General features: G+C 37.8%; 2 protein-coding genes across 3 annotated transcripts in view; one reads left to right on the top strand and one right to left on the bottom strand.

Annotated features, from left to right (window-relative positions):
* The window catches only part of LOC139961682 (uncharacterized), a 118,651-nt gene that overhangs the window by 44,192 nt on the left and 51,407 nt on the right, over positions 1-23,052 (bottom strand). The window lies entirely within an intron of this gene.
* Positions 2,777-20,696, top strand: LOC139961680 (ATP-dependent RNA helicase DHX58-like). Of its 2 annotated transcripts, none has more exons than XM_071961072.1 (15): positions 2,777-3,012; positions 3,795-3,947; positions 4,248-4,610; positions 5,708-5,863; positions 6,975-7,043; positions 9,095-9,279; positions 10,068-10,322; positions 11,376-11,468; positions 11,883-12,048; positions 13,927-14,025; positions 14,928-15,082; positions 15,729-15,870; positions 16,057-16,281; positions 17,665-17,826; positions 18,411-20,696. In XM_071961072.1, exons 1-15 carry the CDS (start codon positions 2,898-2,900, stop codon positions 19,049-19,051), a joined length of 2,979 nt encoding a protein of 992 aa, XP_071817173.1. In that variant the 5' UTR covers positions 2,777-2,897; the 3' UTR covers positions 19,052-20,696. The 2 variants fall into 2 exon arrangements, with proteins under 2 accessions (XP_071817173.1, XP_071817174.1); XM_071961073.1 differs by having other exon boundaries at positions 9,098-9,279.

Genomic DNA, 23,052 nt, shown 5'->3' on the forward strand with positions numbered 1-23,052 from the left:
CGCAGCTTTACGTCGAAGCATGTCAATGGATAAGAGTCATAATATGAGCATGTACATGTAACCCCATCGGTCACGAGCTCCATTCGGAATACGTCACACACACCACTGACTTCTTAGCTTGACTTCTTACTTCATAATATGAAAACCTACAGGCAGATCCTCTCGTTATCGTCCAACCCCCTTCACTTCCATCACCCATAGTAACGTCAGTCTTGTTGAGTTGAAACTAATACGTCAACAATCAACATACTGTACTTTTCACCCACGTGATAGTCAACCTAGTATAGAACTAGCAGGAAGATATATCACAAGACTATACGACAGTGGACATGGCATATGTTACAGTATAAACATACTCTATAATGGGTTTGGACAAAGAAAATGATATCTTAATGATATCGGGGAACACTCTACCCCCCCCCCCCCTATCAGGGCAATACAATCCCCTCGGTGTTAGTAGGAAAGTAGTAGGAAAACACAAAGTTAGTGTAAATGTTCAGATCATAGATTGAGTAACCGCAGCAACTTCGCGTGTGCAGTGGTAGGCTATGTTGCTGCACTGATGGACACTGTAGTCGACGTACAGTGTTCGAAAGTCAAATTGTAACCACTTTTCGGATGTATTTCCTCCCGATTGACTAAGGTAGAGAGCTGAACTTATGTGGAAATGCCAAATGCCAATGAAGGGTTTTATAAAGGAGGTGGTCTACACTTGGGTCAAGTTGAATCCTACTCCTATAGTAGGGGCTCCAGAAGAAACTTAAACGTCAAATGGTGCATTACGGGGCATACTTAGATTATTAATAAATAATAATAATTTAATTCCTAAAACCTCCCGCCACCTCCCAGCTGATGTAGGTAGTGACCTAACCTTTTGGGCGAGATGCCTATGAAGTATTTTATTTTCTCGACGTGCGGGGACTTTGAAGTCCTCCCCATAACTCTTTTAAATGTAGACGTCAAATGGTTTATTTTGAGGCATATGTAGAATAGAATTTAGGTGTAGGCCTTTATAAGTAGCCCTCAACGCAAGTTTCTACTAGTAAATATTTTGCGTGAGGTTGATAAAAAAGGGGGAGGGGCATACACGTTGTGGTGGTCCAATTCTTCTCCGGCTGAATGCATAAACCCTCCCCCACTGACCCCCGTTTGACGATCGGAGGTGGGGACCATCCATTGCGCATATTTATATATTTATATATATAGAGAGAGGGGGAGATACAGAGAGGGCAGTCTTTCAGTATTAATTCGTGATTCTTATTTTACTTACACATGCATGGATGATACTGGACCGAATGAGAAGGGTGAATATACTCCCAAATTTGGTTCACGAAAATTGCAAGCTATCCTTTGCCAACAACTTTGAAGTAAATATTAACATGATTAAACATATCAAAAGTTATAAATCCGGCCCCACGTTTGATACAACTTACCCTTTTACGTCCTAGGAAGAAATTACGCGTACCGTCCTTTATCGTACTAGACTGGATAGACAAGGAGCAGCCCTATATACATGCAGACTCGTTCTATAATCAATAAGTTATACTAGTGTCACCAACTGATAATCTTTTTATTCAACACAAGATTGCATCCCTTTAACCAAAAAAAAAAACACAAAAATCACCCAAGAACGAATCAATATTTCGACCTTTCTAATAATTAAAGATGATCAAATTCCTGTTTTATTGCTATAAATTATAGGTGATTGGACCAATATTAGGAACAATGCAGTTTTGCTGTCTGGTTGTTATTGTCACTTTGTCATTTGCTATTTCAGATTAATAATTTTCGTATGTGATGAATTTATAATGAGATGGATCAATTCACTTGAGACATTTTGAGTCTTTTTAGCAACTTTGTGAAACAATACTATTTTAAGTTACGAAACAGATTGGCTAATATACAGGCCCGTAGCCAGAGTAATCGATTGGGTTGGGGAAGGGGCCCCCGGGGGGAGGACACATCAACAAAGGAGGACCGCCATCCGTGGGGGATGGTTTAAGGTTATTTTTAAGGGGTTTTGCTCCATCTCAGTGGGCTTAGATGCCAACTGATGCAATCTTTTCCATCTTCCCCTTACATTTGTATTCCATTTTTCTGTTTGTATACAGGTAGCATACGTCCATGAAAAGCCCCATTGACTTACACACTAAATCACAAAAGTAATCGGGTCTCTAAGTCTAGGTAAAAGTTCTCACTAGCTAAACGCTACCTATCACTGGATATAGCTGACAAGTTGGTCACCATAAATTTTTAGAATCATGACCGTGCAGTTTGTTCGCTATCAGAGCATGAAGTTTTCGTCACTTGTAAACAAATCTCTTCACTCCGTAGAAAAAAAATCGAACGTTGCTCCTGGGAAGCCTTAATTGACCCAGTGTGTGCACAACATGTACTCCCATTCAACATGCAGGCCACAACAAACAGATCCTGATTGATAATGTATCAAAAATTTGTTCTCATACTGCTTTTGGCACATTTCCTAAAGGAGAATATTCGGGCGGACTGATATATACTCTAATTGGAATACGCCATTACAACCTTACCTTATTGAGCTGGAAATTTGAAGTAGCAAAAATTGGTGGTGTGGCACGTTCTCACTGTGCCCCCCTCCCCCTCCCCCCTCCCCACCGTGCCCTCCCCGTCGGCTACGTGCCTGCAAAAATGGGCACATAAAAACAATATTTTGGTCGAATCCGCGTTCCTTATTTAAATTCTAACTTGGGGAATCCCCGTGATTATTTCGGGACTTACCACATGAGCAATACTATGTAATACGTATACTATCGGGTGCGGAGATATTGCTACAGAGGCTTTCTTATTAGACCTAGGCCTTCCCAAATGATTACGCATTCGTTGGTTAAATACTGTAAATATCAACAACTTCGAACGAAAGCATGGCTTCCCCCGACAACCTGCTTTATGGAAACAATCGAAAAATGTGCTTGTGCTTTCTACATATAGAACCACAAATTCTTATGCGCTTCAAGAACGCCGGTCTCATAAATAACGGTAAGTGAGTGTAACGCTAGGCTGTCTTGCATTGTATTTCAGCGATGCTTCTGCCTAGAATAGTCACTAACATTAGTATAGAGTAACCGTTGGCTTTACTTAATATTAAAATAATGATGCTTTGCGAATTCTTTAATCTTCCACTGCTGCTTCGGTGTTTTTCTAGCAGAAGGTGCAGATTAAGTCAGCTGGCTAGACCCATAATAGGGAACACAGTGAGCTGAAGACAAGCATAGGTTCTTCCCACGCTTTCCCTGTGTTTGTTAAATCTTTTATGATGTGGTATACTTGCAAGTTGCAGAGTAGACTAAACCATAGCCTACTGACAACGATTAGCTTGAGTGCCAAATTGATCAATCTGCATGCCCCAGCTCCCCCACTTTTCAAATTCACAAATAGCCTCCTCATGAGAGGTAAAAGGAAAATATATATGTGCTTTTAAAGTTTTTTTCTGTCTGTTACCATTGTTTGTGAGTACCTCTACTGTTTAATACACACCTTTCATTGATTTTGGGAAGCTACCTCTAAACCATATTATGTGGTACAAGTTTGTTCAAAACCACATGGGGCTTATAGCTGTAGTGCCAAGTAAGGTTGCAAGAAGTATGTCGTACTGTATTATTGATTGTGTTTTTATGCATTCTGACTTCATAATGTACATTTATAACATCAGAAACATTCATTGTTACATCCATGTTATTTGTCTGTCACAAACAATTCAACTTTCAACATAGCAACCTTGATTTATGCAACGTACCATTCTGCTTTTAACTCCTTTGCAGATGTAGCAGAAGAAGTTAACAATATACAGAAGCATAAAAAAAACACAGATGCAGTTGAATTCCTGCTGGGCAAGCTACACGTGGACAATGGTGCTAACAACAGCTCTGCAGAGGAAATATTTAGTAAATTTAAAAATTGTCTAACGGAAAGTGGTGAGTGCTCTGTTCTGTCACATATAGCTGCTTTAATGTTTGACAATTGCATGGGATGTGTTCACATGATGGTGCAGCTTTGGAGAAAGTTTCATTACAATGTTATCACACGCTAATTGATCCTAATTTGTGGTTATTTGAACCCCAAAATGAAGACATTAATAGCGTTAGCCTTATTGTTATATTTACTGTAGAAATGATATTAAATGGCAGAATATTGCAGGTGACATATTTTGTCACATGAGTATTGGGTACACTAGAATCAATGAAAATGAATATTCATGTTGTTGTTTTTCTCAGGATATGAGAACCATAAAGATCTTGCAGACCATTTAGAAGGCTTGAAGCCTTTACCTGCCTTATCGCCTCATCATCAGCAGTTCAATCGAATTCTTCAGGACGTTCATCCACAACTTGTTGAATACCTAAGACCCTCAAATTTTCTTGTATTCTTGACACCAATTATCAGCAAAGCAGAAATTGAGTCCATTCTTGCACTAGAGAAGCATGAAGGTGCCCCCAGTGCTGCCTTCAAAATGCTGCTTTTGTTACAACGCACAGGTTCAAACTGGCAAGCACCTTTTGTCAGAGCATGTGAGGAAAATAGATACACCGAGTTGGCAGAAGCATTGAAGCTGTCTTTACCACCTGAAGGATCGAGTGGTAAGCTTCCTTAGGCATATATGTAAGGGGTGCAGGGTAGAGAATGCAAAGGCATCCCCCACTTTTTAAAGCTCCAAGTATTGGGGGGGGGGAGATATTAACACTAATTGCTGAAAATATCACAAAACAAATGGATATGCAAAATACAGTACCATTTTTTTAATCTATGCCCCCTTGAAATACAAAAATTGATTGCTCCCAAGGACAAAAGGTTAACATTGTTTAGTTTGAATTGCACCATGTTATAGTAAATCCTGCATATGGGTCTGATCATCATGATATGCAGTAAATCTCAGAAGAAAAGTAGGAAAATCAAGATTGCATTGAGTGCAGGAACGTTGCATGAGTCAAAATTTGATTATATGTAGGTTTCAAAATTAAATTATGTTTGCTCACTTATGTACTTTAAAAATTCCAAAGTCCAAAAATTGATTATAATAAGCTGACCAAGTTTATATTTTCAGTGAGATATAACAAGACTTACTTTTTTCATGCATATTTATGGATGCTATCAATCAATCTTGAAATTTCCTTTGTTGGATCAACCACTAATTTATTTTTTCATTGATAGCTTTAACCAAAAGTGTTTAGAACGGGGATAGATCCCACACAAAGAATTAAAAGTAGCTATGTGCACTTACCACTTCATGTCTAAAATTTTATTTTTTCTGGGGGGGTTCCCCCTCCCAACATGGGTTACCTTCAACATTCCCAGGCCTACTAAAGTCCTCTGCCCCTGTCAAGGCATAATACTCTTTTGTCTGACTTGTCTTTCCAAGTGATCTCTTAATTGTAGAATTGTACAAGGAGTAGGTTAATTGATCTTTTAATAGAAGTTGTATATAGATTTCACCAATTTCTAACATGCAGGGAAAAAGACGAAAACTAGACGATACGACGTACAGAATAAAAATAAAAAATAAAATTGGCAACGGCCAAAAGCTTTTTTAAATATTCATATAGCAGCATTTGTTATATCTAGTGGTCATACTGATACTCATCAAACAATATTTGTAAACTATATAAGTCTATGCCTTCCTGGGTATTAATTGTGTTAGTCTGATCAAAAACATACCAAAGCCTGTTGATCGTTTCAGGGGAGCAGTCCTTCGATTCTAAAATGGAAACCACTGACATTGATGACGTGAGATCTCACACCGTTCAGTATGAATCAATGGACTATGACCATGGTGACAATGCTGGAGCCTCATCAGATCTCAATTCTTTGAAACCAGAATTTCACAGTTCCAAATGTAAGTATGGAACATAAAGGGAGTTTATACATAGTAACCCATGTATCGTTTATATGTGCTAAATTGGCACAATGATTGCATAGTGATGTCTAATTGGTATACTTCCCAGTAGTGATATTGGAAGGACCTAATTTCACACAAGCAGATCATTGACAGCAGCTGAGTCCCACAAAATAATGAAAACAACCTACTCTAAGGAGATCAGCATCTCATGTGTAGCACAAATGGTCCATAGATAGATGTGAGTTAAATGAGTTTGGACCAGCAGTAAGTTGCCTTAGTAACAATTAACAATTGCAGCCTGTTATAACAAAGTGTGAAGCCATTTTACTTTATGACTTTGTGAGCAATGAATCAACCAAGGAAGAAAGATTAATATAATACTGGAGTTTTGATCCTTTTTATCAGGTCCTTTCTTTAGGAACTGGTGATGAGAAACCGACCAATGTACGATTATTTTACTGAATTTTGGTATAATTAAGAGAGTATACATTTTGCTTCACTGTACACCAAGCAAGAGGAATCTAGTATGCAGTTGTCATGGGGGTGTGCTTGCCCTGGGGTGTGTAAATGCCATATCTCAAAAAACTGTATGGTCATGAAACTTCATATTCAGTTTGTGGGTAACACTTACTGGGTACAAGAATGCTAGTATTTTCTGAAGATATTAAAAGTCATTTATGGTCAACAGTGATCAAAGTCTGAAACATTGTAAACAAGATAACTGAAATAGTGAAGCTTTGATATACTTCATACTTATAATGTAAATCCACCTTATAGAGACCTAGAATGCTGTTGTTTTCTGGGGAGGCCACAGGTCTTCCAAGGTCAACAGAGGTCAAATTCTGAACCCCTGGTATTATAATATCTCAACTTTTAGGTAGAGCTTGTTATTTGCTTCTCATCATTAAAACTCTCTACTAGTTTCTTAGTTTGTTGACAGTGCTAGTCAGACACCACAGTATCTTCCATATGTGACCAACTTAACTATGTATAAACTTCTAGGGGTGGGGGTTTTCAGAAGTAAATCAAGGGGGGCTAAGCCTTATTTTGTAAAAGGGACATGTGGCACATCTTGTACCGTTTATGTATTTCTTTTCTTGTTTTTCAGATGTGTCTGGTAAACTAGATTTTGAACTAAACATTGATAAAGATGAGTATGAAGAACAAAAGTTTAAAGGTAACTAATTGGACATCTCTATTTAAATAATTTTATCATCACAGAGGGCAAAGCATACCTGCCTATGGAGACACAAACCCAATAATCTTCATTGGTTTATTTGATAGAGATAACTGTGACGAAGAGCTTTCCCACACACAGCTGACTAAGAATAATCTCGTTCCATTTGGGAGATATAACAACTTACCCAGCTTAATGTTCCTTCACACACAAGGCTAAAAGACTTGCTCAAGTCTAAATATGACATCCGATCGAGCCAAAGGTGATACAATGGCTTTTGTTTTTCTTTATTTATTACAAAGTTGATTTAAAAGTGTTTTCTGACTGACATTTCTCAGACAACAAAATTTTCTTTGCTAAGTAAGCTATGTATTTTTCTTGATGGTGCATTTTGAGTTTGATTGGCCCATTGGGGCAATTTCTTCCTTAATAGTAGTATTTTAAGGAGTGCAATTAAGTCCACCAATAATGACCCTGCTTGAAAATAAAATTTCATAACAGTAGTCTTCCACGTGCAAACTGCAAGATTTTTGCAGATTAATATAGTGATACGAATGGGAGACTATCCCACAAACTCCCTCCCTTCCCCCCCCCCCCCCTCACCCATCTGAATTTTCCTATCCGCAGTAGTCTTCCGCAATGCAATTCTTTCCAAAATTTCCTTAAAAATTAGTCTCAGGAGAATATGCAGTACTCTTTTTCATTTGTAGCTATAGATGACAAACAAACAAAATTGAGCTGCACATTCAGATGTAGTGAGTTAGTGATCCAACCCCGGTTTCTGGAGAGACACAGCAACTGTTTTAAGTGCAATTTAGAAATTGCCTTTGTAGTTTGAATAAAATGGTAAGGGCAGAGATGCCAACCAGTACGATTTTACCGTATTTAGTACGATAAAAAAAGTGAAATACGATAATACGATTAGCCTCTTGAAAATACGACTTTTCATCTTTCCAAAAAAAAAAAAATTTATTTTTTATTTTTTTAATAGTTGATCAATAATCTTGCTACATGCTGCAATTCATATTTGATTATTTGAAATATCTGACACTTATAATGTCAGTTAACAGGAATGTGGCTCATATTTCCATGAGTATACTGCAAGTCTGTACAGTAATTTTTTTCTCACTTCTACTTCTGGCTTGAACCAAATTCTCATTGGCCCAAAATATGCAAGCAGTTAAGCTGTATCATTATTCTCATTATGCATTTAAACACCCTTTTTGCATCATAAGAATTATTACAGATGCTTTACAATTTCTCATTAGATGTTATTGAAAAAGCAAACATTTTACCTGCCCGTTCTTACCAGTAAAACATTTTTCTGACATTTCACTGGCCCGGGGCCAACGGGCCAGTGGTAGTGTTGAGTTTTTGTGAAAATCTGATTTTTCTCTCAAAAATCTGATTTTTTAGGATATTCAGTCTGTTTTTTTGTGTCAAGAGGTTGGCATCTCTGTAAGGGGACACAGCAATTTCAATTTTCAGAAACTTGAAACAGCGTCAAGGCAGAGTTCCAAAGCAACAGACAGTATGTCAAGGAATGATAGAAAACAGGAATGATTCACAAGGTTGTCTGTAAATCCGTAGGTATAGCTCTTTGTTTTACCCGCAGGTGATTAACAGCTGTTGTCCCACGCAAACATTGCTGGAGTTTTGGACAATTTCTGGACCCTGATTTAGTTTTATAATGAAACTTAATGATCAAGATAATTATGTGGCTACATACAGTAACTTGATTAATAAAGAAATTACCCTTATAGCATCGGTAGCTGTTGGCTAACTTTTTAGGGTATCATGGCAATTTGTGATAGGCACTGTCTGGTTAAATTCAAGACCTGATCCAAATTTTGCACTGCTTCTATGGATGCGTACTTCTGAAAAAAATTGTCAGAGGTCAATCTGATTTGACTGCTTATGCAGTGTGGAAACTTTATGCATAAAGCAGGTGTCATATTTCAAGACCAGAACTGTTTCTTAAAGTAGGCTGTTCATCAGTGTATTTTAATTTGAATCAAACTACAACTTCTCTTTCCTCTTTCATCATCAAGAAGGTCTGAAGCAGGGTATGCAGTTAAGACCTTATCAAAAAGAGCTGTCTCAGAATGCGGCCAAAGGTGAAAACACCATCATCCTCGCTCCAACAGGAACTGGGAAGACGATTGTTGCTGTCGAGGTCATCAGGACACATATCAGCAAATGTGACAATCCCAAGGTTGCATTTGTGGTAGAAAAGGTGCGTTTTAGTTCTTTCAGAAATCATTTGGATTTGTCTCACATGGCAAGATGCAAAATATTATCAGAGTTAAAACTTTAAGGACTCTTTGAAAATAAACCAACCCCTAAAGCCCTAAAGCCTATCTTTGCTGAGTCACTTAAAAACTATTTAATAGATTATTTCTTAATGCTTGAATATCATTTCAGAGAATTCAATGTTGATGAGAAACATTAAGTGATTAGCCAAAATTTTTGTTAAGGTTAAGTTAAATGATTTTATAACCAAAGTTCGCCTTAATCTCCAAAGCTTATTGTAGGGATAAGATGGTGTGACAGAAAACTTTAAGAAGTAGAGAATAATATTTAAAGCAACAAACTTAAATTGGTGTTAATATTGTCAAGATGAACAAGTATGTTATAAAGATTCCATTAGATGAATTATGCTTGATTTCCAAATTAATTTGAAAGAAGTAAATGCTTTACTGATGCTTTACTGACTGACCTATCTGGCATCTACCAATTAAGCTCCACCTTTCTTTTCTAAAATATTGCTGTTTTAGTAGATGAAGTCATTGTACACTTTTAAAATAATTTGTGCTGTTGTCCCATTATATTTTCATAATGGGACAGATTAAACTTTGTAAACATTATCATCACTTGAAATTTGATATAGCTTCAGCCGTCCACTGAACCTAACCATTAGGCTGGCATACATTCGATCATGTGTAAATCAGGCGTCTCCATGGCAATACTGTGAAAATTGCAGGTACAATGTTTGTATTTCTTTTTGTTCATTTTCTGTTTTAGAAAGCTTTGGCGGACCAGCAAGAGATTGCCATCAAGAAGTTCTTAGACGGTGGTCAGGTCGGTCGCAGCAATATAAATGTCGGTAAGGTCACTGGGGATACCGTACTCACCGACTTGGATACGGTATTTGATTCGCTACATATTGTAGTGTTAACTGCTGGAGTGCTTAGCAACGATCACCGTGCCGTCACTGATCAAAAAATTGCGGTCAGCAAATTCACGTTAATTATAATTGACGAGTGCCACCACTGTCAGGTTAGATATACAGTTTCACCCTGTTGGTACATTGTTCTTTGGATTGTTTTTGTTTTGTTATGACAGTTGTAACATGCTAGTCGAGCTAGTGATGAACTGATCAACTTGAACACTAGATTCGATCTGTATCAAATGTCTACATCAACCAAATGTTTGCCCATTTCTAGCAGGGATTATACATCAAGCTGGATTATATATGTAGTATAAGAGGGAACCCCATTTTAAGAGTGAGTGAGTAATTTAAGTCTAACTTTTACGCTTTTATTGATATGACTTTTTCATAACACCATGTCGGCTCTACCCTCTGTTATGCCGTAGGAATTGTAATTTGTTGGGTGTATGAATGTATCATACTCTGGTACTTATTTAGGCCTGTAGCAAGAATCAAGTTTTAGATGCGGGGATGTTATCTTCATTCATCTTACTTATATTAAAGTACCATAATATGGTACATATTCACGCTGGTAGCAGGATTCATATTTTAGGGGTGGGGTGGGGGGCATCCCCGTTTCAGCCATGAAAATTACTGTGTGGAAAACTTTTCCCCCTGCTCCGCCCTGCTGTCCCTCCGGCTGCACCACTGATATGTTCCCTTACTGTGTGGAGAACTTGACCCTCTGCTCACCCTCCTCCCCCTCCGGCTGCACCCCTGATGTGTTCCCTGACTGGTTAAATTGTAAACCAACACTCATACATATGATCAGTTTCGGTCGCAATTGAGCTTGAAAAGTAAACCAACATGTATGAGAACTCTTTGAATTTGTTACCCTTTTTACTCCCACAAGATTAATTATGCACCTCTATTAGTCTTATTTACTTTCTTGTGACAAACCTTCTTATACCTCATCAGTTGTTATAATGGGATTTCATGACTCAAGGGTCAATTACAACACTCTGCATAAGAACATACTCCACCTCTCTCCCAGAATGCAGATAAACCCATTACCTTATCATGGCTGACCCTTGGGGTCAAATGCAATTTGCCTTACCCAAGATGTATGAACAACTCACTATGATTAATTCTCATTTCCTTTTCTATATATGTGATTGTAGAAATCCCATCCCTATAACAGACTTATGAGAATGTACCGTGAAGAGAGGAACGAGTTGATTTCCCTGGGTCAATCAACTGATAAACTTCCTCAGGTAAGACAGATATCCTCTAATTTATCAATCTTGTCATCCACCCACCCTCCCCCCACCCCCTCCCCCTACCATTTCCTCCCCTCTTTTTTTTGTTACCTCTTCCATTGAACATAATTGACATGGAGACATCGATGTCTCCATGTCTTACCTTATCATATCATAGGATCTGCGGTAAAAAGGAGGAGGGGGGGATGGCAAAATGACCAAATCCATCAGAACCATGTAGTGAAAAGTTGATATCATGTTAAATTACAATGTCAAAGGTAACATGGTCACTGGAGACAGATGTCACAGTTGGCCACATTTTTAATATTTTTTTTTCAAAATTTTCAATTTTAATTTTTTTTTTTTTTTTAATTTTAAATGTTAATTTTATTTAATTTTTTTTTTTTAAATGTTTTAATTCAAATGTAGGTTGTTGGTCTAACAGCTACACTGGGTGCAGGGAAGAAGAGCAGAAGTGTTCCCAAAGCTGTTGAACATGGCCTAACCATTCTTGCCAACATGAATGCCAAAAACATCAGCATGGTAGAGAGAGAAAAGGATTCCCTGGCTGAATATTTAAACATACCAGAAGAGAGTGAGTAAAAAATCATAGGTTTCGTAGGAACAACATCTCAATGAGTGTGAAGAATTTCTGATTATTTTTTTTAAAGTAGCCAAGGAAAGTGAAAGTAGCAAACCTGCAGTATCTGCCACAGTGAATGAAGTTGGAGAGGGGTGTGGAGGGGGGAGGGGAGGGGTGGGGAGTTGGGGTTGTGGTGTAAATTCATGGCCGTGGATGCTGAAATTAAATTAAAATATTCCTGCTCTGGATAGGATCTGCATTGGCTGCGGAGATGAGGAAACTGCGTATCAACAAAGTCCAAAAATAGAATATCCCAACAAAACCTATATCAGCAAATCCTTGTGTACTTCAAGTCGCTTAATTTTCTGAACTTAACTAATACAGACATGACTGAAGAATACTTGTCTATGCATTGGAACACTTTCATTACAAATAAACTCACAGTCAGAACCAGTCACTGGATCTTAAAACTGAGTTACTGACTCGAATTGAGTATTAATTCGTTCCGAAGACTGTGGATATGTAGATTTCACAATACAGTACTATCCAGTTGATCCCAGGGTTGGGTTTTGACCGGTCAAAACCTGTTTTGACCACAAAGCGGTTTAAACCGGTCAAAACTAGGTTTAAACTGGTCAAAACTCAAAAATAATTTGGAAGTTCCCGAAAAAGTTCTGCAGATGGTCTTGGGTAGTGTGAAGTATAATAATGCATACCATTGGAGTGTTCATAATATCTGTTCTATGGTATTCTCCCATTTGGTTGCTTCTCTTCCCAAGAATCAGTATGAAATTATATACAAAAATGTGAAGTTGATGAAGATGTCACATGTATGTTCTGACTAGGCTATGCCTCAACTTTAATGTTCTTATGAGGTACACCGTACTAGGCCTACAGTACTACTCTTATGTGCTCGGTGTCGGACTCACTCAGTCTCGCACAAACTGCATTGTCAAGAACAGATAAATTAATCTCAGATATCTGTCGGGTGTGAACATTTTAGTTTTTAAGTTGTTTATGTGTAATTAGTAAACACACTCAGTATTGCACTACAGCATACAATTATCAGCACAAGAAATCACCTTTATATGCTTGGTGTCGGACGTACATTCAGTTTCGATGTCGGACGTACTCATGCAAAATATTTGAACACCAACCAACGAATGTAGCGGGAATATGCAAAATGTAATTCACATGTTGATAATTAGTATCAGACATATTAGTTGTATCTTTCCACTAATAGAATGATACAAGTTTAAGTAGCTCAATTGGGAACAAGTGTTGAGAAACAGTTGTATTAAAGTTGGCATTTTTTGGAGATGTACTGTACCTCCGACAACAATTGTACCAAATTTCATTTTTTTGCCAATAGGGGTTTATAAGAATTGCCCTGTACTGATAAATCAATAGAAGTCTTGACATGCCTTTTTTGAGCTGTAGTAAATTAGTTGTTCCAAGTTCAATTGCAGCTTAACTTTAGACTAAATTGTAGTTAGGAAGTCTCATGGAAATTAAAGTTCTTCAATTTACATATGTGTCAGTATGCCTACTGTACTCTTTATAATTGTATATCTGTATTCCACATGTGTCCTTTGAACATTGCTTGATAGGGGCCTACTGTACTTGGTTTAGATACTTTCTGTAGATGAAAATCTCTTATTGGGTTGACAAGAAAGTCAGTTTATGCACAAAATTAGTTTTGACCACTTTTAGGTGGTCAAACCCCCCGGTTTAAACCGGGCGGTTTAAACCGTCCCGGTTAAAACCGGCCAACCCTGGTTGATCCAGATACAATTGCGAGCATGCGCTTTCTGGACAGGAGGACCCCATAGCAGACACAATCAAGTATGATCCAGTTGGCTTGTTACATGCTTCTTTGTATTTCCACAGTGACTCCAGTGTATGTGGAGAGACGAGAGGAGGACCCCATAGCAGACAAAATCACTGAATTGATGACAGAGATTGAAAGAGAGATGGAATCCCTTCCAGGTATAAACTGATCCATTCCTGCTATGTAATCTAAAGCGGGCATTGATCCTCTGCTTCAGGCTGGTATGTTTATCTGAAGAATGCATTGATCCTCTGTTTCTTGGTATGTAAATCTAAGTATGCTTATCTGGAGAATGCATTGATTCTCTGATTCCTGGTATGCTTATCTGAGGAATGCATTAATCTTCTGATTCCTGATATGCTTATCTGAATAATGCATTAATCCTCTGATTCTTGGTATGTAAATCTTAGTATGCTTATCAGAAGTATGCATTGATCCTCTGATTCCTGGTGTGTTTATCTGAAGAATGCATTGATCCCATGGTTCGTGGTGTGTTATCTGAAGAATGCATTGATCCCATGGTTCGTGGTGTGTTATCTGAAGAATGCATTGATCCTCTGATTCCTGGTATGTTTATCTGAAGAATGCATTGATCCTCAGATTCCTGGTATGCTTATCTGAAGAATGCATGGATTCTCTGATTCCTTGTATGTTTATCTGAAAAATGCATTGATCTCTTGCTAGTGTGGTTATATGAAATATATATTGATGCGTTAATTCCTGATATTTGTGTGTAAAAACATATTGATGCATTTCTGTTGGTGTTTATTGATCCTTTGTTGATATAAAGAATGCATTGTTCCATTGCTAATAGTTATGTAAATATGAAACATAATATCTCAAGAACGGCACTCATACTGCATTTGTAGATGCCACTTATTGGGAACATGAAGCTTGTTGTTTGTAGCTGAGATCAGAAGTCACTTGAGGTCAACAGATATCAAAATGGTGATATATTGTTAAAACAGTAGTATTTGATGAAGGACATCTTCAGGGTTAAGATTAATTATATATGATGCAACCTCAATCAGTTGTGCATTTCTATACTTTCCTTTGTCAGGTTATCGTCACATTCCTAAGGCTAGTAGGATCAAACCTAAAGACAGACAAGAATATGAACAGTGGGTGATGACTGCAATTGGAAGGTACTGTCCAGAAATGGTGGAGTCTGGGAAAGAAAGGAGACCTTTGATAGTGTGTCTGGAGTATTTGAAGGTGAGAAGTTCCTTTCATGACTCAGTGGAACAATAGTTGACAAAGAATGAATGGTTGCTCCAACAAGGTTCTACATTTAAATGTTGACTAAATATTTAATTCCTATTCGATAACAACATAGATTGCTGAGTACACTGTTCCAAATAAAAATATGCCTAAACATTCAAGTACTATTACCTCAGCTGAGCAGTGAGGATGTTGGATATTGTACAGTAGAAATGAGTTGGTTTTTCAGCTTGGCTGTAATGATGTGAATCCATTTTGAAATTAAGTTATAAGAATGAGAATATATTAAATAGAAGTACTTGCACTGTCGTACTCGTACTTTGAGCATCTACTAGCCGGAAGTAACATAGTACTCGGATAATAGTACTTGCACTGTTGCACTTGGTACTTTGAGCCCCTTCTAGTCGGAAGTACTTAGTACTCAGATAAAAAGTACTTGCCCTGTGTTACTCTGTACTTTGAGCCTCTACTAGTTGCAAGTACTGAGTACTCCGATAAAAGTACTTGTACTGTTGTACTCGGTACTTTGAGCCTCTACTATTTGGAAGTACTTAGTACTCGGATAAAGTTACTCCACTACATGATCTTCGTTTGCAGATCATGGCAAGCTTAATGGGAGAAATTTTTGGTCATCTTACAGATTTATCAGAAGGCATTGTGCATTAATCGAGATGCCCGAAGTAAGGATGCCTGTACGTTCCTCAGAGAGCAGTTTGAAAAGAAGTTGAAAGAAAGAGACAATTTTATTGATCAAAACTGGAAATTTGAAAGAAGCTTTTGCAGTAAGTAAATTTGATAGTTTGTAAAAGTAAGTCTTTTTGTAGTCTCTACTAAGGTGATATAAGAAAAGAAAAAGTATGATTTTCAGCTGAAAGTTCAAGAATTTCGAATGCATGGAAGTTTCCTTACCCCTCACAGAAAGATTTAAGACTGTATTGTGTACTTACCATTTTTTGTAATTTTTTCAGGTAATATTAAGGTAATGGAGAAAGAAGCAATACAGTCACAGAACAGAAATCCACTGCTGATGGAACTGGAGCCACTGATCTATAACGAGTTTAAAAACAACCCAGACTCTAGGGCGCTCCTTTTCACAGATACGATAGAGAGCACACGTTTTCTGAAGCAGTGGATCGATGAGTCTCCAAAGTTGAAGCAAATATTGAAATCTTGTCCAATGACGAGTGAGACCTGTGAGTCAATAAATGCTACTATTATACATCCCAGTGGCGTAGGAAGGTACTTTTGAGTGGGGGGCTGAAGACTGATGGCCGGCCTGGGGGAGGGATCTAAGGGGAGGGGGTGTCCCCCTCCCCTTTGGAATTTTTTTTGCATTTCCAGGTGGCCTCAGATGCAGTTTGGTGCAATATAGCACACTTCAACTCCCACTCCATTTTGTAAAGAATTTTGCATTTTCACCTGGCCTTAAAATGCAATTTGGTGCTCCAAATGAGATTTTTTTCTCATTTGGAAATGAAAAAGGGGTTTTCTGACTTGCGGAGCGGGGGGGCGGAATGATACTTCCGCCCCCCCCATATTTTTCACTGGGGGGGCTGGCGCCCCCAGCCCCCCCGGTTCCTACGCCCTTGATACATCCAGAAAATTTAGACAGACGGTCAGTTTAAATACAGAACTTTCATTGTAGAATTACTGTTATAACTTAAAACAAAGTCCATTTCATGTATCCAAGATTCAGGGTTAAGGTGAATTTACTTACAGTCTAATGGTAGTCAGTTTTCTGCATTTCTCATGGGATTTAAAAAACATGGTGGAAATGAACATTTAACTTTTGCTTTTCCTTGAATAATTTTTAATGTAATAATTTATTTCCAAATATTTTCAAGCTTTTAAGCCTTTCAAATATAGAGCTTGTCCTTGTTTGAAGTGAGCAACAATGATTATAATTTGTGGAGGATGGTTTATCATTTACCCAGGTAAATTCACACCTTGCCAGTGGCGGAGCGTCAATACAGTCAGGGGGGCGGATGCCCCCCCCCTGACGGACTCAAATGGACTGCTGGCGCCCTTTTCAGCTTTTTACCACTTTTTACATATAAGCGATTATTGACTTTTTTATTGCGCTCTCATCTACCTATTGACATTTGTCACATTTTGTTGGTGTTATTTTCTGACAAAATGCTCTAATGGCTATTTATTCTTCGTTTATCGGCATATTAGCAAGGCCCAGAAAGGGTAATTACCGGCGATCTATGGATTATCTCTACTCAAAAAAATTCTTTAAGCTCTGCGCCAACCTGTGGTGGCGCTCCATGTAGATAGTGTGGAAAGCGCCCCTACAGACCATTCTCGCCCCCTCTGACCAATACCCCTAGCTCCGCCACTGCACCTTGCAATCTATTTTCTACACTCGTATCTGTGCTTTATTTTGTAGCTTTATGAGATGACATGGTTTATATGACCTACTCCGAAAGCTTCTCTTCAAAGTTGTTCTAGCTAATAGACTAACTCAAAAAACTTAAAAGAGGCAGGATATTGTTTGTGTTCTTATTAAATCTGTTGGATAAATCATTCAACTAGTCAATAGAACTTATTCTCATTCTGTGTTGTCCTTATAGCCGAAGCTCAGCGCAGATCATCGCTACAGAAGTTTGAAGACCGTGATTACAACATGATGGTCGTTACTAGCGTCATGGAAGAAGGAATAGACATCGGCCCTTGTAATTTAGTGTATCGGCTAAACTACGTACCAAGTGACTGTGGTCGTATTCAGCAGAAAGGTACAGAACCATAGACGCAATAATATCATATATTTTTGCAAATATGTACAGAATATCGTATTATTAACTTCAAGAGTTTATTGTTTCTACAGTCCAATCGAATGAATCCCATTTATAAAATACAAAATGATCTTACCTTAAGTAGACTCTGATCATACAAAGTTGATTCTTTTTCCAACATAAAAACTGCTTTAACTTTTTAATCATATCTGTGATAATTTCATGACTTGTTTGGTTGGTGATGTGTTCTTGTGTATTTCTGATTTAAGACTTGACTGTAACTCATTTTAGTTTATTTGTTTGGCTAGTCAAATTCACTGAGAAGTCCCAAATAATTATAGTTCCTCAAAATTTCCTCTTTGCTGTGTGATTAAGGGTGATATGAAAAGGTTGTCTCGGCAGCAAAAATTTTCAGTACCGCATCGGTTTTGTAGAGTGACCATTATTTTGTCTGGGCCTAGATATCGATGTGTATCAAATAATATATATATATATATACATATATATATATATATATATATATATATATATATATATATATATATATATATATATATATAATATATGTTTTCTGTACTTTACAGGACGGATTCGAGCCGAGAATGGCAAGAGTTTCTTTGTCTGCTATGGAAATCTGAAAGCTAACGAGGAAATGGCCAAAGTAATGGAGAAATTAATGGCAGATGCAGTGAAGACCATCAAAGCAATGACACCACATTTGCTCGCGCAACATCTCGAAAGGTGCCGGAAGTTGGACAAAAGGATGACAGAAGAGGAGACGAGGAAACGACGCCTGAAAGGACAATCGAGGGATTGGAAAGAGTACCAGCTATGCTGCAAGAAGTGTAGTGAAGAAGCATGTACTTCATTCGATATCAAACGATACAATAAATCGCATCATTACGTCTGCTTACAAAGCTTCTGCGACGAGAAGATTGACATCAAACCCCACCACAAGCCCGGACAGATGGATGACTTGTATAAACTTGGGAAGATATATTGCAGCAGCTGCGCTAAGGATTGGGGAGTTCTAGCAAAGTTTCATGACTTGAACATCCCCGTACTCAAGATAGATAGTTTTGTAGTTTACGAAATCAAGCCGGATGGCTCGCGAGGAAATGCTAAAGTAGTTAAGAAGTGGATCAACGCACCATTTACGGTTGAGGATGTTGACGTTATTGAGGATGAATTGTCCTATGATGTTGACTTTGAAAGCTGGAATTAAGGTAACATTTGAAATATTGAAACCGTCTTTTGTGAATTATCTTATTCGCATTTTGGGAATTTATAAATTTTAAGGAAATTTTAAAAAAGATTGACAAATAAAGAAATTTAGACTGTTATAACAGATGTACAACAAATTGTATGTCAATTAAAACTACAAAAGCTTGGGCAATTTGTGCAATATCTCTTGTATTGCATGAATTGATAGCTATGTACCAAAGTTTGCTGGTGGAAAAGTATCTTAAAATTGTGATTCCATGAGCTTGTTAATTTGATATGTCTGAAAGGAGGTTAAAAGGCAAGGATTGTAAAACATAGTCAATTTGCTCTTGAAATTAAAATCTGGAAACCTCAATACGCATGATATGACGAAGAAACCAGGGATGGATCAATGAAGATGTCCTAGGCCCGCACTTCTGAAATGTTGCTGGCACTAACAATTAGCTGGGCTTCAAATTCAACAATTGATTCATAGTGGAAAACTTTAGCATGTTTCTTTTGTGGCCATTACTTACTGTTTTACCGAATGTTTTCTATTTCATAGTAATTTCAGTACTGTTATTATACAACAGTAATTGTCTCCAGTGGATCCACAAATGTGAACTATATAATGCATGTCAACTATCTAGCTTATGTAGATCCACCAATGTGAACTATAATGCCTGGCACCTATTCTTATTTCTCTTATCTAGATCCACCAATGTGAACTATATAATACCTGTCAACTATTCTGATCTATGAGATTTTTCCAGACATATATAACATATTTGACAGTCAGTTTCAGAAGAAACGCTTGTAAACAGTCTTAATATCAAATATTCTCTTGGAAGGTTCATTTTAAATTTTCCTGCTTTCAGTTTACATTTTAATTTTTTATTTTCTTAAAAATGTATAAGACTTAATTGTCACATGAAGTCAGTGATTACACAGAATAATATGAGTGATTATGCAACATTCTGATGAATGAGCCAGTTAGCATTACCTTAATAACATCTGTATATTACTGTACTATTAAATTCATGTACTGTTGCCATGGCAATCATGCATGCTCTCAAATTACTAACAAGATATCCAACGATTTGTATGAACTGTTGCCATGGCAACAGTACTGTTGCCATGGCAATAATGCATGCACTCAAATTACTACAAGAAATCCAATGATTTTTTATGCGGTTTATTTGGTTCCGGTCGAGTACGTCTAAAGTTTAATAATATAAGTTATCTCATTATTTAACTAGACAGATATATTAATAACTTCAATATTTACTCTATTTTCAACTAATTAATGTAATAAACGTGCATTTAATATCATAGAATGTCATAAATGGACAGATCCTCTGTTCTCACGAATGCACACAAATTCATCAAGCTTTGAGGTATTTGTTGGCTGGCAATGTCTTTGTCGGTTATTGTTTTAGATTTGTTTTAGAGTTCTGTCTGCCATTTTATTGTTTGTACAGAAATCTTTCAATCTCTGATTTTTGTTTAAATTTGCAATCAGGGAACCAGCTGAGACGATATATACTACTATAATTAAAATTTGTGTGAAAAGATAAATAAATGCCAAACTTGTATGTCTGTCTGTACCGAAATGCCATGTTATTGGTGGAGCTGTTGTAGAATAATAAATAAATAAATAAAAGCTATTGATTGTTCTGCTTACCTGGTGTTGAGTAAAACTTTTAAAGATATGCAAATTTTCAGTGTGTGTAGCAGACGGTAGGTCTGTGTCCTGCATTCGTAAGGATTAAAGGGTTCAAAATCTGCCAATATCTGACAGGCAAAATATTCTGTGGATTTGGGTGTTTTTTTTTTTCACCGTGACGCCATCTAAACAGGAACTGTACATCATTGTCAGAAGAGAGGTACATCAATAACATGGGCGATACATTACAGGTGTAGGTTTGGTGCACTGGTTAGAGTTTCTACCCCACAACCATTAATGTTCCCAGTTCAAAACTTCACCCACCAACGGTTTTTGTCCCCTATTCCAAATTCAGTATTGTTAAACAGAGTGATCTGTGGTAGGAGGGAGTGGGAGTGTGTATACACTAGTAATATTGGCCGACTACAAGGTTTCCAATGTCTGTACAATCCAGAGCAGGAAGCCCATATTGGGCAAGACGCAACATGGAACACGGCGTTAGTCTCATCCGATGTAAATTTCGTGTTCTAAAAAGTTACATCTGACGTCAATTTCGGGAGTCTTCTCTGTACAATAGCTCAGAGACATCCTGAATATGTAACTACAGTTTGAGCTCTTTTCGTTGCAGAATAGTGATATAGCGCCACTACTACTTTCGACATAGTATAGGACAGAGCCATGGGTGGCGATCCGTATTTCCGAGTGGGGGGGATATGACCTTGGTGACTATCTAAGCGTAGCGCCACCATGAGTTGGCGCGAAGCGTACAAGAAAATTTTGGGATTTACAAACCCTCTAGATGGCCGGAAACGGCACTTACCGAGGTTTCCAAGCGGCATATACCCAACTTTAAAATAAGGATATCATATCCGAAATATCTCATAATCAGGATCCAAAATACTTTTTTTTAATTTCGGGTGTTATTTTGGGAAAATTGCCCAAATCAATCTTGTGTCAGGCGCTATGTTAGAATGTTCGAGATCTCTTTTATATTATTCGATGAAGAAAATGGCTTTATGCAGGCTATTATAGGCCTATATACATGCAATACACAATTACACATAGTTACATTCCTAGGTACCGATTGCTAGGGCATCCAGGTGAAACGTGTATTAAGCATTACCCAGGTAACATGAGATTCTCAGCTGTTCGAAGGAATATGTACGTGTGTAGGCCTACTATAGGGCCTATATGAATCATCGAGGTACCTGTAAATGAATCTGGAGAAAATATCAAACAGTAAATACGCGCGTACCATGCATAGAGGGTCATGTGATATGTTCCAGGGCGGTATAGTCAGTATTGCGAAGTTCGCCATACTGCGAAGTTCGGGCACCCTAAGAAATACACGATTTTCACCATGAAAACCTACAGGAAGAGCCAAATTTCACCAAAAAGTACGAAGCTACAGTTATTTTCTCTCCAAAATGACCCGTGTGCAAGAAATTACATATTTGTCAATAAAATGACGAAGATCTATGAAGTCTGTTATAATTACTGAAAGAGCAACAGCGCCACCAATTTTTACCAGCGCCACACTGTAGGTTGCGTGGCCGAAATTCGCAATACTCTAGCAAGAAATACCAGTTCCACAATCACGAAGAATCTTCTTGGAAAACAACGTGAAAACAGTTTGCAGGAAAGAAAGTTTGGCCGTGTATCGTACTATAACAAAATTCTCCCACCATATGAAGTATATTTTCAAATGATTTATACCAGAAGATTTAGTTTTGGGGTGTTTTAAGTCTTAAGTGGGCGAACTTCGAAGTCACCATCCTACTAATATTTTACTCTCCCCATTACGCATGATGATTTCACCCAACTAGTACGTAAATGTGTATGCGTGCTTAGAGCAGCAAACGACACCCGTTACCTAGCAATAACCGTGCCTGTAGTCTAACGTGATAGCTATATTCCGGCTGAGCAGCATTAGGCTCTGTTCCATGGAGAATTCCGTGGTTGCACTGAACTAAACTTTTCCCCACAGCACCAAACGCTCACCCTTGAAATACAATTCAGACATCGACATTTCCCGCTGCAAGCCCAATGTATCTGTACCATAGAAATAAAGAGAGGATCTGTACTTGTTCTGTGCCAGTGTGGCAGTAATGAGGGTCCGGGCGTCCGTAGGACACTTATTACTAGGAAATAGTGTATCATTTGCGTGAATAGTGTCTCAGGGACACTTTCCCTTGCTTTCTACGCCACCGTGGAAAGTGTCCGGGTTCTCTTCAAAGAGCTTTAACGTGGTTCTGTTGAGTGACAAACATTTCTGGCCCTATCTACGTTCCCTTATTGCTTAAAAGGAGGTAATTTACTAGCGAAGACCAGGTTGACAATGTTATATTATCGGTCAG

This window comes from Apostichopus japonicus, chromosome 20 (assembly GCF_037975245.1).
Source record: "Apostichopus japonicus isolate 1M-3 chromosome 20, ASM3797524v1, whole genome shotgun sequence".
Classification (NCBI taxonomy): Eukaryota; Metazoa; Echinodermata; class Holothuroidea; order Aspidochirotida; family Stichopodidae; genus Apostichopus; species Apostichopus japonicus.